General features: G+C 43.5%; 1 protein-coding gene across 1 annotated transcript in view; it reads left to right on the top strand.

The window, feature by feature from the left end:
- Positions 1–15,244, top strand: part of LOC135529324 (SH3 and multiple ankyrin repeat domains protein 3-like) — a 131,565-nt gene that overhangs the window by 50,804 nt on the left and 65,517 nt on the right. The window contains 5 exon segments of the mRNA XM_064958112.1: positions 1,382–1,619; positions 2,247–2,422; positions 5,954–6,067; positions 6,470–6,545; positions 6,657–6,739. Coding sequence (XP_064814184.1) covers positions 1,382–1,619; positions 2,247–2,422; positions 5,954–6,067; positions 6,470–6,545; positions 6,657–6,739 — 687 coding nt within the window.

Raw genomic sequence — 15,244 nt, 5'->3', positions numbered from 1 at the left:
ACCCTTCTCTGTGTGTTAACGTCTGTGTTTAACCATGGGGAACCCTAACCCTTCTCTGTGTGTTAATGTCTGTGTTTAACCATGTGGAACCCTAACCCTTCTCTGTGTGTTAATGTCTGTGTTTAACCATGGGGAACCCTAACCCTTCTCTGTGTGTTAATGTCTGTGTTTAACCATGGGGAACCCTAACCCTTCTCTGTGTGTTAACGTCTGTGTTTAACCATGGGGAACCCTAACCCTTCTCTGTGTGTTAATGTCTGTGTTTAACCATGGGGAACCCTAACCCTTCTCTGTGTGTTAATGTCTGTGTTTAACCATGGGGAACCCTAACCCTTCTCTGTGTGTTAACGTCTGTGTTTAACCATGGGGAAACCTAACCCTTCTCTGTGTGTTAACGTCTGTGTTTAACCATGTGGATGTGGGGAAACCTAACCCTTCTCTGTGTGTTAATGTCTGTGTTTAACCATGGGGAACCCTAACCCTTCTCTGTGTGTTAATGTCTGTGTTTAACCATGTGGAACCCTAACCCTTCTCTGTGTGTTAATGTCTGTGTTTAACCATGGGGAACCCTAACCCTTCTCTGTGTGTTAACGTCTGTGTTTAACCATGGGGAAACCTAACCCTTCTCTGTGTGTTAATGTCTGTGTTTAACCATGTAGAACCCTAACCCTTCTCTGTGTGTTAATGTCTGTGTTTAACCATGTGGAAACCTAACCCTTCTCTGTGTGTTAATGTCTGTGTTTAACCATGTAGAACCCTAACCCTTCTCTGTGTGTTAATGTCTGTGTTTAACCATGTGGAAACCTAACCCTTCTCTGTGTGTTAATGTCTGTGTTCAACCATGGGGAACCCTAACCCTTCTCTGTGTGTTAATGTCTGTGTTTAACCATGTGGATATGGGGAACCCTAACTCTTCTCTGTGTGTTAATGTCTGTGTTTAACCATGTGGAACCCTAACCCTTCTCTGTGTGTTAATGTCTGTGTTTAACCATGTGGAACCCTAACCCTTCTCTGTGTGTTAATGTCTGTGTTTAACCATGGGGAACCCTAACCCTTCTCTGTGTGTTAATGTCTGTGTTTAACCATGTGGAACCCTAACCCTTCTCTGTGTGTTAATGTCTGTGTTTAACCATGTGGATGTGGGGAACCCTAACCCTTCTCTGTGTGTTAATGTCTGTGTTTAACCATGGGGAACCCTAACCCTTCTCTGTGTGTTAATGTTTGTGTTTAACCATGTGGATGTGGGGAACCCTAACCCTTCTCTGTGTGTTAATGTCTGTGTTTAACCATGTGGATGTGGGAACCTAACCCTTCTCTGTGTGTTAATGTCTGTGTTTAACCATGTGGATGTTGGGAACCCTAACCCTTCTCTGTTTCTCAGTGCCTTTCAGAGAGAGCCCTTCCTATTCCTCAAAGCGCCGACGTCTGGGTGGGGCCAATAATGTTGGTGTGTGTGGCTCATCATCTCCCCGTTATCTGATTCGCTCAGCTAGCGACAACGCTCTGGAAAGCCCCGCCTCTTCTTCCCCCGGCCCCTCCCTCCACAGTCTGGAGAACACAAACACTTCCACCCGGCAGGCAGACACACACAGCCTTCGCAGACAGACACGGCGCCTCAGGTACACACACAGCCTTCACAGACAGACACGGCGCCTTAGGTGCACACACAGCCTTCGCAGGCAGACACGGCGCCTTAGGTGCACAGACAGCCTTCGCAGACAGACACGGCGCCTCAGGTACACACACAGCCTTCGCAGGCAGACACGGCGCCTCAGGTACACACACAGCCTTCACAGGCAGACACGGCGCCTTAGGTGCACAGACAGCCTTCGCAGACAGACACGGCGCCTCAGGTACACACACAGCCTTCGCAGGCAGACACGGCGCCTCAGGTACACACACAGCCTTCGCAGACAGACACGGCGCCTCAGGTACACACACAGCCTTCGCAGGCAGACTCGGCGCCTCAGATACAAACGCAGACACACACAGACCGACCGACAGAGACAGACAGACAGACAGACAGACAGACAGACAGACAGGCAGACAGACGTATACACACACACACAGGCAGACAGACAGACAGAGATACACACCTGCCTGCGTGCTTTTGTGTGTATGTCTGTGTGTCCATGCTTATGTGTGTGTGTCTGTGTGTCCATGCTTATGTTTGTGTATGTCTGTGTGTGCGCGTGCGTGCGCGTGCATGCGTGTGTATGTCTGTGTTTTCATGTGTGTTTGTATAGCCCGAGTGGCAGGCTACAGAGGGACCCCAGCCCGCCCCCATCTCCCCCCAGCCCAGTCCAGCATGGGAAACGTAGGCTGTACAGCGCCGTGCCGGGGAGGACGTTCATCGCTACCCGCTCTCACACACCGCAGGGCCCCGGAGAGATCAGCCTGCATCGTGGGGAGAGAGTCAAAGGTCAGACACTCCTCTCTCTCCAATCGGCTGTCTTTCCACACTGTACAATTTGCTGTCTCCTCCTCACTGTCCAATCAGTTTTTAGAGGAAACAGCAGACAAGGAACTAACAGACAGGGTTAGAAGAACTAACAGACAGGGTTAGAGGAACTAACAGACAGGGTTAGAGGTACTAACAGACAGGGTACTAACAGACAGGGTTAGAGGTACTAACAGACAGGGTTAGAGGAACTAACAGACAGGGTTAGAGGAACTAACAGACAGGGTTAGAGGAACTAACAGACAGGGTTAGAGGAACTAACAGACAGGGAACTAACAGACAGGGTTAGAGGAACTAACAGACAGTGTTAGAGGTACTAACAGACAGGGTTAGAGGAACTAACAGACAGGGTTAGAGGTACTAACAGACAGGGTTAGAGGTACTAACAGACAGGGTTAGAGGAACTAACAGACAGGGTTAGAGGAACTAACAGACAGGGTTAGAGGAACTAACAGACAGGGTTAGAGGAACTAACAGACAGGTTAGAGGAACTAAGAGACAGGGTTAGAGGAACTAACAGACAGGGTTAGAGGTACTAACAGACAGGGAACTAACAGACAGGGTACTAACAGACAGCGTAGAGGAACTAACAGACAGGGTTAGAGGAACTAACAGACAGGGTTAGAGGAACTAACAGACAGGGTTAGAGGTACTAACAGACAGGGAACTAACAGACAGGGTTAGAGGAACTAACAGACAGGGTTAGAGGAACTAACAGACAGGGTACTAACAGACAGGGTTAGAGGAACTAACAGACAGGGTTAGAGGTACTAACAGACAGGGTTAGAGGAACTAACAGACAGGGTTAGAGGTACTAACAGACAGGGTTAGAGGAACTAACAGACAGGGTTAGAGGAACTAACAGACAGGGTACTAACAGACAGGGTTAGAGGTACTAACAGACAGGGTTAGAGGAACTAACAGACAGGGTTAGAGGTACTAACAGACAGGGTTAGAGGAACTAACAGACAGGGTTAGAGGAACTAACAGACAGGGTACTAACAGACAGGGTTAGAGGACCTAACAGACAGTGTTAGAGGTACTAACAGACAGGGTTAGAGGTACTAACAGACAGGGTTAGAGGAACGAACAGACAGGGTTAGAGGAACGAACAGACAGGGTTAGAGGAACTAACAGACAGGGTTAGAGGAACTAACAGACAGGGTTAGAGGAACTAACAGACAGGGTTAGAGGAACTAACAGACAGGGTTAGAGGAACTAACAGACAGGCTACTAACAGACAGGGTTAGAGGAACTAACAGACAGGGTTAGAGGAACCAACAGACAGGGTTAGAGGAACTAACAGACAGTGTTAGAGGTACTAACAGACAGGGTTAGAGGTACTAACAGACAGGGTTAGAGGAACTAACAGACAGGGTTAGAGGAACTAACAGACAGGGTTAGAGGAACTAACAGACAGGGTTAGAGGTACTAACAGACAGGGTTAGAGGTACTAACAGACAGGGTTAGAGGTACTAACAGACAGGGTTAGAGGAACTAACAGACAGGGTTAGAGGTACTAACAGACAGGGTTAGAGGAACTAACAGACAGGGTTAGAGGAACTAACAGACAGGGTACTAACAGACAGGGTTAGAGGTACTAACAGACAGGGTTAGAGGAACTAACAGACAGGGTTAGAGGTACTAACAGACAGGGTTAGAGGAACTAACAGACAGGGTTAGAGGAACTAACAGACAGGGTACTAACAGACAGGGTTAGAGGACCTAACAGACAGTGTTAGAGGTACTAACAGACAGGGTTAGATGTAATAACAGACAGGGTTAGAGGAACTAACAGACAGGGTTAGAGGTACTAACAGACAGGGTTAGAGGAACTAACAGACAGGGTTAGAGGAACTAACAGACAGGGTACTAACAGACAGGGTTAGAGGTACTAACAGACAGGGTTAGAGGAACTAACAGACAGGGTTAGAGGTACTAACAGACAGGGTTAGAGGAACTAACAGACAGGGTTAGAGGAACTAACAGACAGGGTACTAACAGACAGGGTTAGAGGTACTAACAGACAGGGTTAGAGGAACTAACAGACAGGGTTAGAGGTACTAACAGACAGGGTTAGAGGAACTAACAGACAGGGTTAGAGGAACTAACAGACAGGGTACTAACAGACAGGGTTAGAGGACCTAACAGACAGTGTTAGAGGTACTAACAGACAGGGTTAGAGGTACTAACAGACAGGGTTAGAGGAACGAACAGACAGGGTTAGAGGAACGAACAGACAGGGTTAGAGGAACGAACAGACAGGGTTAGAGGAACTAACAGACAGGGTTAGAGGAACTAACAGACAGGGTTAGAGGAACTAACAGACAGGGTTAGAGGAACTAACAGACAGGGTACTAACAGACAGGGTTAGAGGACCTAACAGACAGGGTTAGAGGAACCAACAGACAGGGTTAGAGGAACTAACAGACAGTGTTAGAGGAACTAACAGACAGTGTTAGAGGTACTAACAGACAGGGTTAGAGGTACTAACAGACAGGGTTAGAGGAACTAACAGACAGGGTTAGAGGAACTAACAGACAGGGTTAGAGGTACTAACAGACAGGGTTAGAGGTACTAACAGACAGGGTTAGAGGAACTAACAGACAGGGTTAGAGGAACTAACAGACAGGGTTAGAGGTACTAACAGACAGGGTTTGAGGTACTAACAGACAGGTTTAGAGGAACTAACAGACAGGGTTAGAGGAACTAACAGACAGGGTTAGAGGAACCAACAGACAGGGTTAGAGGAACTAACAGACAGGGTTAGAGGTACTAACAGACAGGGTTAGAGGTACTAACAGACAGGGTTAGAGGAACTAACAGACAGGGTTAGAGGAACTAACAGACAGGGAACTAACAGACAGGGTTAGAGGAACTAACAGACAGGGTTAGAGGTACTAACAGGCAGGGTTAGAGGAACTAACAGACAGGGTTAGAGGAACTAACAGACAGGGAACTAACAGACAGGGTTAGAGTAACTAACAGACAGGGTTAGAGGAACTAACAGACAGGGTTAGAGGAACTAACAGACAGGGAACTAACAGACAGGGTTAGAGGTACTAACAGACAGGGAACTAACAGACAGGGTTAGAGGAACTAACAGACAGGGTTAGAGGTACTAACAGACAGGGAACTAACAGACAGGGTTAGAGGAACTAACAGACAGGGTTAGAGGAACTAACAGACAGGGTTAGAGGAACTAACAGACAGGGTTAGAGGAACTAACAGACAGGGAACTAACAGACAGGGTTAGAGGAACTAACAGACAGGGAACTAACAGACAGGGTTAGAGGAACTAACAGACAGGGAACTAACAGACAGGGTTAGAGGAACTAACAGACAGGGTTAGACAGGGTGATTATGCATATATTCCTATGTTAATATTTTCTATTTTTACATTGCTGAGTATAGGAGACGGGGGGAATGCAATAGTTTATATAGTATAGAATTATGCATATATTCATATGTTAATATATTCTACTGTTACAGTGCTGAGTATAGGAGAAGGAGGGTTCTGGGAGGGTTCAGTTAAAGGACGGACCGGATGGTTTCCTGCTGACTGTGTTGAAGAGGTCCAGATGAGACAGTACGACCCACGCCTAGGTAACACACAAACGTTTTGTTCTCTCCTCGTGGGGACCTAAAAGTGATTTACTTCCAAAATCCTAACTCCAAACCCTAACCCTAAATATAACCCTAATTCTAACCCTGGTCCTATTTGTACCCCTATCCCTAAACCTAACCCCTAAACAATTTTCCTCACGGGGACTCGGGAAATGTCCCCACGAATTTTGGGGATTTAAAGTCCCCACAAGGACAGGAGAACCAACCCTCACACACAACATACTGTGTGTTCTGCTTAGCCTATTGCAGGTCCTCTAACCCACATTCTCCCTCTATTGGAAGAGGAGGACATGTTACGGAGAATGAGGACGTCTCTTGACTGAAGTGTGTGTGATTTGTGTGTGTGTGCTTGCGTGCATGTGCGTTGGCTGGTGTATGTAGAAACACGAGAGGATCGCACCAAGAGGCTTTTCAGACATTACACCGTGGGTTCCTATGACAACTACACTTCCTACAGGTAGCTAATGTGCACACACACACACACACACACACACATACACATACACACACACACACGTATTATAAGTCCGCTTCTATTGTATAACTGATCCTTGCCCTCTGACCCCAGTGATTATGTCATCGAGGAGAAGAGTTCTGTGCTACAGAAGAGAGACAGTGAAGGATTTGGCTTCGTCCTCCGTGGAGCTAAAGGTAAAGAGGGTTGGAATGTACCTAGGGTCAGGAGAATGTACCTAGGGTCAGGAGAATGTATCTAGGGTTAGGAGAATGTATCTAGGGTTAGGAGAATGTATCTAGGGTTAGGAGAATGTATCTAGGGTTAGGAGAATGTATCTAGGGTTAGGAGAATGTATCTAGGGTTAGGAGAATGTATCTAGGGTTAGGAGAATGTATCTAGGGTTAGGAGAATGTACCTAGGGTTACCTAGGGTTAGGAGAATGTACCTAGGGTTAGGAGAATGTACCTAGGGTTAGGAGAATGTATCCTAGGGTTAGGAGAATGTACCTAGGGTTAGGGGTTAGGAGAATGTACCTAGGGTTAGGAGAATGTATCTAGGGTTAGGAGAATGTATCTAGGGTTAGGAGAATGTATCTAGGGTTAGGAGAATGTAAGGGTTAGGAGAATGTACCTAGGGTTAGGAGAATGTATCTAGGGTTAGGAGAATGTATCTAGGGTTAGGAGAATGTATCTAGGGTTAGGAGAATGTATCTAGGGTTAGGAGAATGTACCTAGGGTTAGGAGAATGTATCTAGGGTTAGGAGAATGTAGGGTTAGAGAATGTATCTAGGGTTAGGAGAATGTATCTAGGGTTAGGGTTAGGAATGTATCTAGGGTTAGGAGAATGTATCTAGGGTTAGGAGAATGTACCTAGGGTTAGGAGAATGTATCTAGGGTGTATCTAGGGTTAGAAATGTATCTAGGGTTAGGAGAATGTATCTAGGGTTAGGAGAATGTATCTAGGGTTAGGAGAATGTACCTAGGGTTAGGAGAATGTATCTAGGGTTAGGAGAATGTATCTAGGGTTAGGAGAATGTATCTAGGGTTAGTAGAATGTATCTAGGGTTAGGAGAATGTATCTAGGGTTAGGAGAATGTATCTAGGGTTAGGAGAATGTATCTAGGGTTAGGAGAATGTATCTAGGGTTATCTAGGGAATGTATCTAGGGTTAGGAGAATGTATCTAGGGTTAGTAGAATGTATCTAGGGTTAGGAGAATGTATCTAGGGTTAGGAGAATGTATCTAGGGTTAGGAGAATGTATCTAGGGTTAGGAGAATGTACCTAGGGTTAGGAGAATGTATCTAGGGTTAGGAGAATGTATCTAGGGTTAGGAGAATGTATCTAGGGTTAGGAGAATGTACCTAGGGTTAGGAGAATGTACCTATGGTTAGTAGAATGTATCTAGGGTTAGGAGAATGTATCTAGGGTTAGGAGTGTAGGGTTAGGGAGAATGTACCTAGGGTTAGGAGAATGTACCTAGGGTTAGGAGAATTAGGGTTAGAATGTATCTAGGGTTAGGAGAATGTATCTAGGGTTAGGAGAGAATGTATCTAGGGTTAGGAGAATGTATCTAGGGTTAGGAGAATGTACCTAGGGTTAGGAGAATGTATCTAGGGTTAGGAGAATGTATCTAGGGTTAGGAGAATGTATCTAGGGTTAGGGTTAGAATGTACCTAGGGTTAGGAGAATGTATCTAGGGTTAGGAGAATGTACCTAGGGTTAGGAGAATGTATCTAGGGTTAGGAGAATGTATCTAGGGTTAGTAGAATGTATCCTAGGGTTAGGAGAATGTATCTAGGGTTAGGAGAATGTATCTAGGGTTAGGAGAATGTACCTAGGGTTAGGAGAATGTATCTAGGGTTAGGAGAATGTATCTAGGGTTAGGGAGAATGTATCTAGGGTTAGGGAATGTAATTAGTATCTAGGGTTAGGAGAATGTATCTAGGGTTAGGAGAATGTATCTAGGGTTAGGAGAATGTATCTAGGGTTAGGAGAATGTATCTAGGGTTAGGAGAATGTATCTAGGGTTAGGAGAATGTATCTAGGGTTAGGAGAATGTACCTAGGGTTGTAGGGTTAGAATGTATCTAGGGTTAGGAGAATGTATCTAGGGTTAGGAGAATGTATCTAGGGTTAATGTATCTAGGGTTAGGAGAATGTATCTAGGGTTAGGAGAATGTATCTAGGGTTAGGAGAATGTATCTAGGGTTAGGAGAATGTATCTAGGGTTAGGAGAATGTATCTAGGGTTAGGAGAATGTATCTAGGGTTAGGAGAATGTATCTAGGGTTAGGAGAATGTATCTAGGGTTAGGAGAATGTATCTAGGGTTAGGAGAATGTATCTAGGGTTAGGAGAATGTATCTAGGGTTAGGAGAATGTATCTAGGGTTAGGAGAATGTATCTAGGGTTAGGAGAATGTATCTAGGGTTAGGAGAATGTATCTAGGGTTAGGAGAATGTATCTAGGGTTAGGAGAATGTATCTAGGGTTAGGAGAATGTATCTAGGGTTAGGAGAATGTATCTAGGGTTAGGAGAATGTATCTAGGGTTAGGAGAATGTAGGAGAATGTATCTAGGGTTAGGAGAATGTATCTAGGGTTAGGAGAATGTATCTAGGGTTAGGAGAATGTATCTAGGGTTAGGAGAATGTATCTAGGGTTAGGAGAATGTATCTAGGGTTAGGAGAATGTATCTAGGGTTAGGAGAATGTATCTAGGGTTAGGAGAATCTACCTAGGGTTAGGAGAATGTATCTAGGGTTAGGAGAATGTATCTAGGGTTAGGAGAATGTATCTAGGGTTAGGAGAATGTACCTAGGGTTAGGAGAATGTATCTAGGGTTAGGAGAATGTATCTAGGGTTAGGAGAATGTATCTAGGGTTAGGAGAATGTATCTAGGGTTAGGAGAATGTATCTAGGGTTAGGAGAATGTATCTAGGGTTAGGAGAATGTATCTAGGGTTAGGAGAATGTATCTAGGGTTAGGAGAATGTATCTAGGGTTAGGAGAATGTACCTAGGGTTAGGAGAATGTATCTAGGGTTAGTAGAATGTATCTAGGGTTAGAGAATGTAGGGTTAGTATGTATCTAGGGTTAGGAGAATGTACCTAGGGTTAATGTATCTAGGGTTAGGAGAATGTATCTAGGGTTAGGAGAATGTATCTAGGGTTAGGAGAATGTATCTAGGGTTAGGAGAATGTATCTAGGGTTAGGAGAATGTATCTAGGGTTAGGAGAATGTATCTAGGGTTAGGAGAATGTATCTAGGGTTAGGAGAATGTACCTAGGGTTAGGAGAATGTATCTAGGGTTAGGAGAATGTATCTAGGGTCAGGAGAATGTATCTAGGGTTAGGAGAATGTATCTAGGGTTAGGAGAATGTATCTAGGGTTAGTAGAATGTATCTAGGGTTAGGAGAATGTACCTAGGGTTAGGAGAATGTATCTAGGGTTAGGAGAATGTATCTAGGGTTAGGGTATCTAGGGTTAGGAATGTATCTAGGGTTAGGAGAATGTATCTAGGGTTAGGAGAATGTATCTAGGGTTAGGAGAATGTATCTAGGGTTAGGAGAATGTATCTAGGGTTAGGAGAATGTATCTAGGGTTAGGAGAATGTACCTAGGGTTAGGAGAATGTATCTAGGGTTAGTAGAATGTATCTAGGGTTAGGAGAATCTACCTAGGGTTAGGAGAATGTATCTAGGGTTAGGAGAATGTATCTAAGGTTAGGAGAATGTATCTAGGGTTAGGAGAATGTATCTAGGGTTAGAATGTATCTAGAATGTATCTAGGGTTAGGAGAATGTATCTAGGGTTAGGAGAATGTAATGTATCTAGGGTTAGGAGAATGTATCTAGGGTTAGGAGAATTAGAATGTATCTAGGGTTAGGAGAATGTATCTAGGGTTAGGAGAATGTATCTAGGGTTAGAGAATGTATCTAGGGTTAGGAGAATGTATCTAGGGTTAGTGTATCTAGGGTTAGAGAATGTATCTAGGGTTAGGAGAATGTAGGGTTAAGAATGTATCTAGGGTTAGTAGAATGTATCTAGGAGAATGTATCTAGGGTTAGGAGAATGTATCTAGGGTTAGGAGAATGTATCTAGGGTTAGGAGAATGTATCTAGGGTTAGGAGAATGTATCTAGGAGTTATCTAGGGTTAGGAGAATGTATCTAGGGTTAGGAGAATGTTATGTATCTAGGGTTAGGAGAATGTATCTAGGGTTAGAGAATGTATCTAGGGTTAGGAGAATGTATCTAGGGTTAGTAGAATGTATCTAGGGTTAGGAATGTATCTAGGGTTAGGAGAATGTATGTATCTAGGGTTAGGAGAATGTATCTAGGGTTAGTCTAGAATGTACCTAGGGTTAGGAGAATGTATCTAGGGTTAGGAGAATGTATCTAGGGTTAGGAGAATGTATCTAGGGTTAGGAGAATGTATCTAGGGTTAGGAGAATGTATCTAGGGTTAGGAGAATGTACCTAGGGTTAGGAGAATGTATCTAGGGTTAGTAGAATGTATCTAGGGTTAGGAGAATGTATCTAGGGTTAGGAGAATGTACCTAGGGTTAGGGGAATGTATCTAGGGTTAGGAGAATGTATCTAGGGTCAGGAGAATGTATCTAGGGTTAGGAGAATGTATCTAGGGCTAGGAGAATGTATCTAGGTTAGGAGAATGTACCTAGGGTTAGGAGAATGTATCTAGGGTTAGGAGAATGTATCTAGGGTTAGGAGAATGTACCTAGGGTTAGTAGAATGTACCTAGGGTTAGTAGAATGTATCTAGGGTTAGGAGAATGTATCTAGGGTCAGGAGAATGTATCTAGGGTTAGGAGAATGTACCTAGGGTTAGGAGAATGTACCTAGGGTTAGGAGAATGTATCTAGGGTTAGTAGAATGTATCTAGGGTTAGGAGAATGTATCTAGGGTTAGGAGAATGTACCTAGGGTTAGGAGAATGTACCTAGGGTTAGGAGAATGTACCTAGGGTTAGTAGAATGTATCTAGGGTTAGGAGAATGTACCTAGGGTTAGTAGAATGTATCTAGGGTTAGGAGAATGTATCTAGGGCTAGGAGAATGTACCTAGGGCTAGGAGAATGTATCTAGGGTTAGTAGAATGTACCTAGGGTTAGGAGAATGTATCTAGGGTTAGGAGAATCTACCTAGGGTTAGGAGAATGTATCTAGGGTTAGGAGAATGTATCTAGGGTTAGTAGAATGTACCTAGGGTTAGGAGAATGTATCTAGGGTTAGGAGAATCTACCTAGGGTTAGGAGAATGTATCTAGGGTTAGGAGAATGTATCTAGGGTTAGTAGAATGTACCTAGGGTTAGGAGAATGTATCTAGGGTTAGGAGAATGTATCTAGGGTTAGGAGAATGTACCTAGGGTTAGGAGAATGTACCTAGGGTTAGTAGAATGTACCTAGGGTTAGGAGAATGTACCTAGGGTTAGGAGAATGTATCTAGGGTTAGGAGAATGTATCTAGGGTTAGGAGAATGTACCTAGGGTTAGGAGAATGTATCTAGGGTTAGGAGAATGTATCTAGGGTTAGGAGAATGTATCTAGGGTTAGGAGAATCTACCTAGGGTTAGGAGAATGTATCTAGGGTCAGGAGAATGTACCTAGGGTTAGGAGAATGTATCTAGGGTTAGGAGAATGTATCTAGGGTTAGGAGAATGTATCTAGGGTTAGGAGAATGTATCTAGGGTTAGGAGAATGTACCTAGGGTTAGGAGAATGTATCTAGGGTTAGTAGAATGCATCTAGGGTTAGGAGAATGTATCTAGGCTAGGAGAATGTATCTAGGGTTAGGAGAATGTATCTAGGGTTATGAGAATGTATCTAGGGTTAGGAGAATGTACCTAGGGTTAGGAGAATGTATCTAGGGTTAGGAGAATGTACCTAGGGTTAGGAGAATGTATCTAGGGTTAGGAGAATGTACCTAGGGTTAGGAGAATGTATCTAGGGTTAGGAGAATGTATCTAGGGTTAGGAGAATGTATCTAGGGTTAGGAGAATGTATCTAGGGTTAGGAGAATGTATCTAGGGTTAGGAGAATGTATCTAGGGTTAGGAGAATCTACCTAGGGTTAGGAGAATGTATCTAGGGTCAGGAGAATCTACCTAGGGTTAGGAGAATCTACCTAGGGTTAGGAGAATGTATCTAGGGTTAGGAGAATGTATCTAGGGTTAGTAGAATGTACCTAGGGTTAGTAGAATGTATCTAGGGTTAGGAGAATGTACCTAGGGTTAGGAGAATGTATCTAGGGTTAGGAGAATGTATCTAGGGTTAGGAGAATGTATCTAGGGTTAGGAGAATCTACCTAGGGTTAGGAGAATGTACCTAGGGTTAGGAGAATGTATCTAGGGTTAGGAGAATGTATCTAGGGTTAGGAGAATGTACCTAGGGTTAGGAGAATGTATCTAGGCTAGGAGAATGTATCTAGGGTTAGTAGAATGTATCTAGGGTTAGGAGAATGTATCTAGGGTTAGGAGAATGTATCTAGGGTTAGTAGAATGTATCTAGGGTTAGGAGAATGTATCTAGGGTTAGGAGAATGTATCTAGGTTAGGAGAATGTATCTAGGGTTAGGAGAATGTATCTAGGCTAGGAGAATGTATCTAGGGTTAGGAGAATGTACCTAGGGTTAGTAGAATGTATCTAGGGTTAGGAGAATGTACCTAGGGTTAGTAGAATGTATCTAGGCTAGGAGAATGTATCTAGGGTTAGGAGAATGTACCTAGGGTTAGTAGAATGTATCTAGGGTTAGTAGAATGTATCTAGGGTTAGGAGAATGTACCTAGGGTTAGGAGAATGTATCTAGGGTTAGGAGAATGTATCTAGGGTTAGTAGAATCTACCTAGGGTTAGGAGAATGTATCTAGGGTTAGGAGAATGTATCTAGGTTAGGAGAATGTATCTAGGGTTAGGAGAATGTATCTAGGGTTAGGAGAATGTACCTAGGGTTAGGAGAATGTATCTAGGGTTAGGAGAATCTACCTAGGGTTAGGAGAATGTATCTAGGGTTAGTAGAATCTACCTAGGGTTAGGAGAATGTATCTAGGGTTAGGAGAATGTATCTAGGGTTAGGAGAATGTATCTAGGGTCAGGAGAATGTATCTAGGGTTAGGAGAATGTATCTAGGCTAGGAGAATGTATCTAGGGTTAGGAGAATGTACCTAGGGTTAGTAGAATGTATCTAGGGTTAGTAGAATGTATCTAGGGTTAGGAGAATGTACCTAGGGTTAGTAGAATGTATCTAGGCTAGGAGAATGTATCTAGGGTTAGGAGAATGTACCTAGGGTTAGTAGAATGTATCTAGGCTAGGAGAATGTATCTAGGGTTAGGAGAATGTACCTAGGGTTAGTAGAATGTATCTAGGGTTAGTAGAATGTATCTAGGGTTAGGAGAATGTACCTAGGGTTAGGAGAATGTATCTAGGGTTAGTAGAATGTATCTAGGGTTAGGAGAATGTACCTAGGGTTAGGAGAATGTATCTAGGGTTAGGAGAATGTATCTAGGGTTAGTAGAATGTATCTAGGGTTAGGAGAATGTATCTAGGGTTAGTAGAATGTATCTAGGGTTAGGAGAATGTACCTAGGGTTAGGAGAATGTATCTAGGCTAGGAGAATGTATCTAGGGTTAGTAGAATGTATCTAGGGTTAGGAGAATGTATCTAGGGTTAGGAGAATGTATCTAGGGTTAGTAGAATGTATCTAGGGTTAGGAGAATGTATCTAGGGTTAGGAGAATGTATCTAGGTTAGGAGAATGTATCTAGGGTTAGGAGAATGTATCTAGGCTAGGAGAATGTATCTAGGGTTAGGAGAATGTACCTAGGGTTAGTAGAATGTATCTAGGGTTAGGAGAATGTACCTAGGGTTAGTAGAATGTATCTAGGCTAGGAGAATGTATCTAGGGTTAGGAGAATGTACCTAGGGTTAGGAGAATGTATCTAGGGTTAGTAGAATGTATCTAGGGTTAGGAGAATGTACCTAGGGTTAGGAGAATGTATCTAGGGTTAGGAGAATGTATCTAGGGTTAGTAGAATCTACCTAGGGTTAGGAGAATGTATCTAGGGTTAGGAGAATGTATCTAGGTTAGGAGAATGTATCTAGGGTTAGGATAATGTATCTAGGGTTAGGAGAATGTACCTAGGGTTAGGAGAATGTATCTAGGGTTAGTAGAATCTACCTAGGGTTAGGAGAATGTATCTAGGGTTAGGAGAATGTATCTAGGGTTAGGAGAATGTATCTAGGGTCAGGAGAATGTATCTAGGGTTAGGAGAATGTATCTAGGCTAGGAGAATGTATCTAGGGTTAGGAGAATGTACCTAGGGTTAGTAGAATGTATCTAGGGTTAGTAGAATGTATCTAGGGTTAGGAGAATGTACCTAGGGTTAGTAGAATGTATCTAGGCTAGGAGAATGTATCTAGGGTTAGGAGAATGTACCTAGGGTTAGTAGAATGTATCTAGGCTAGGAGAATGTATCTAGGGTTAGGAGAATGTACCTAGGGTTAGTAGAATGTATCTAGGGTTAGTAGAATGTATCTAGGGTTAGGAGAATGTACCTAGGGTTAGGAGAATGTATCTAGGGTTAGTAGAATGTATCTAGGGTTAGTAGAATGTACCTAGGGTTAGTAGAATGTACCTAGGGTTAGTAGAATGTACCTAGGGTTAGGAGAATGTACCTAGGGTTAGGAGAATGTATCTAGGGT

Source organism: Oncorhynchus masou, unplaced genomic scaffold, assembly GCF_036934945.1.
Source record: "Oncorhynchus masou masou isolate Uvic2021 unplaced genomic scaffold, UVic_Omas_1.1 unplaced_scaffold_1131, whole genome shotgun sequence".
NCBI lineage: Eukaryota > Metazoa > Chordata > Actinopteri > Salmoniformes > Salmonidae > Oncorhynchus > Oncorhynchus masou.
Note: the sequence above shows the minus strand (reverse complement) of the source record. Positions and strands in the feature narration are given on the sequence as shown.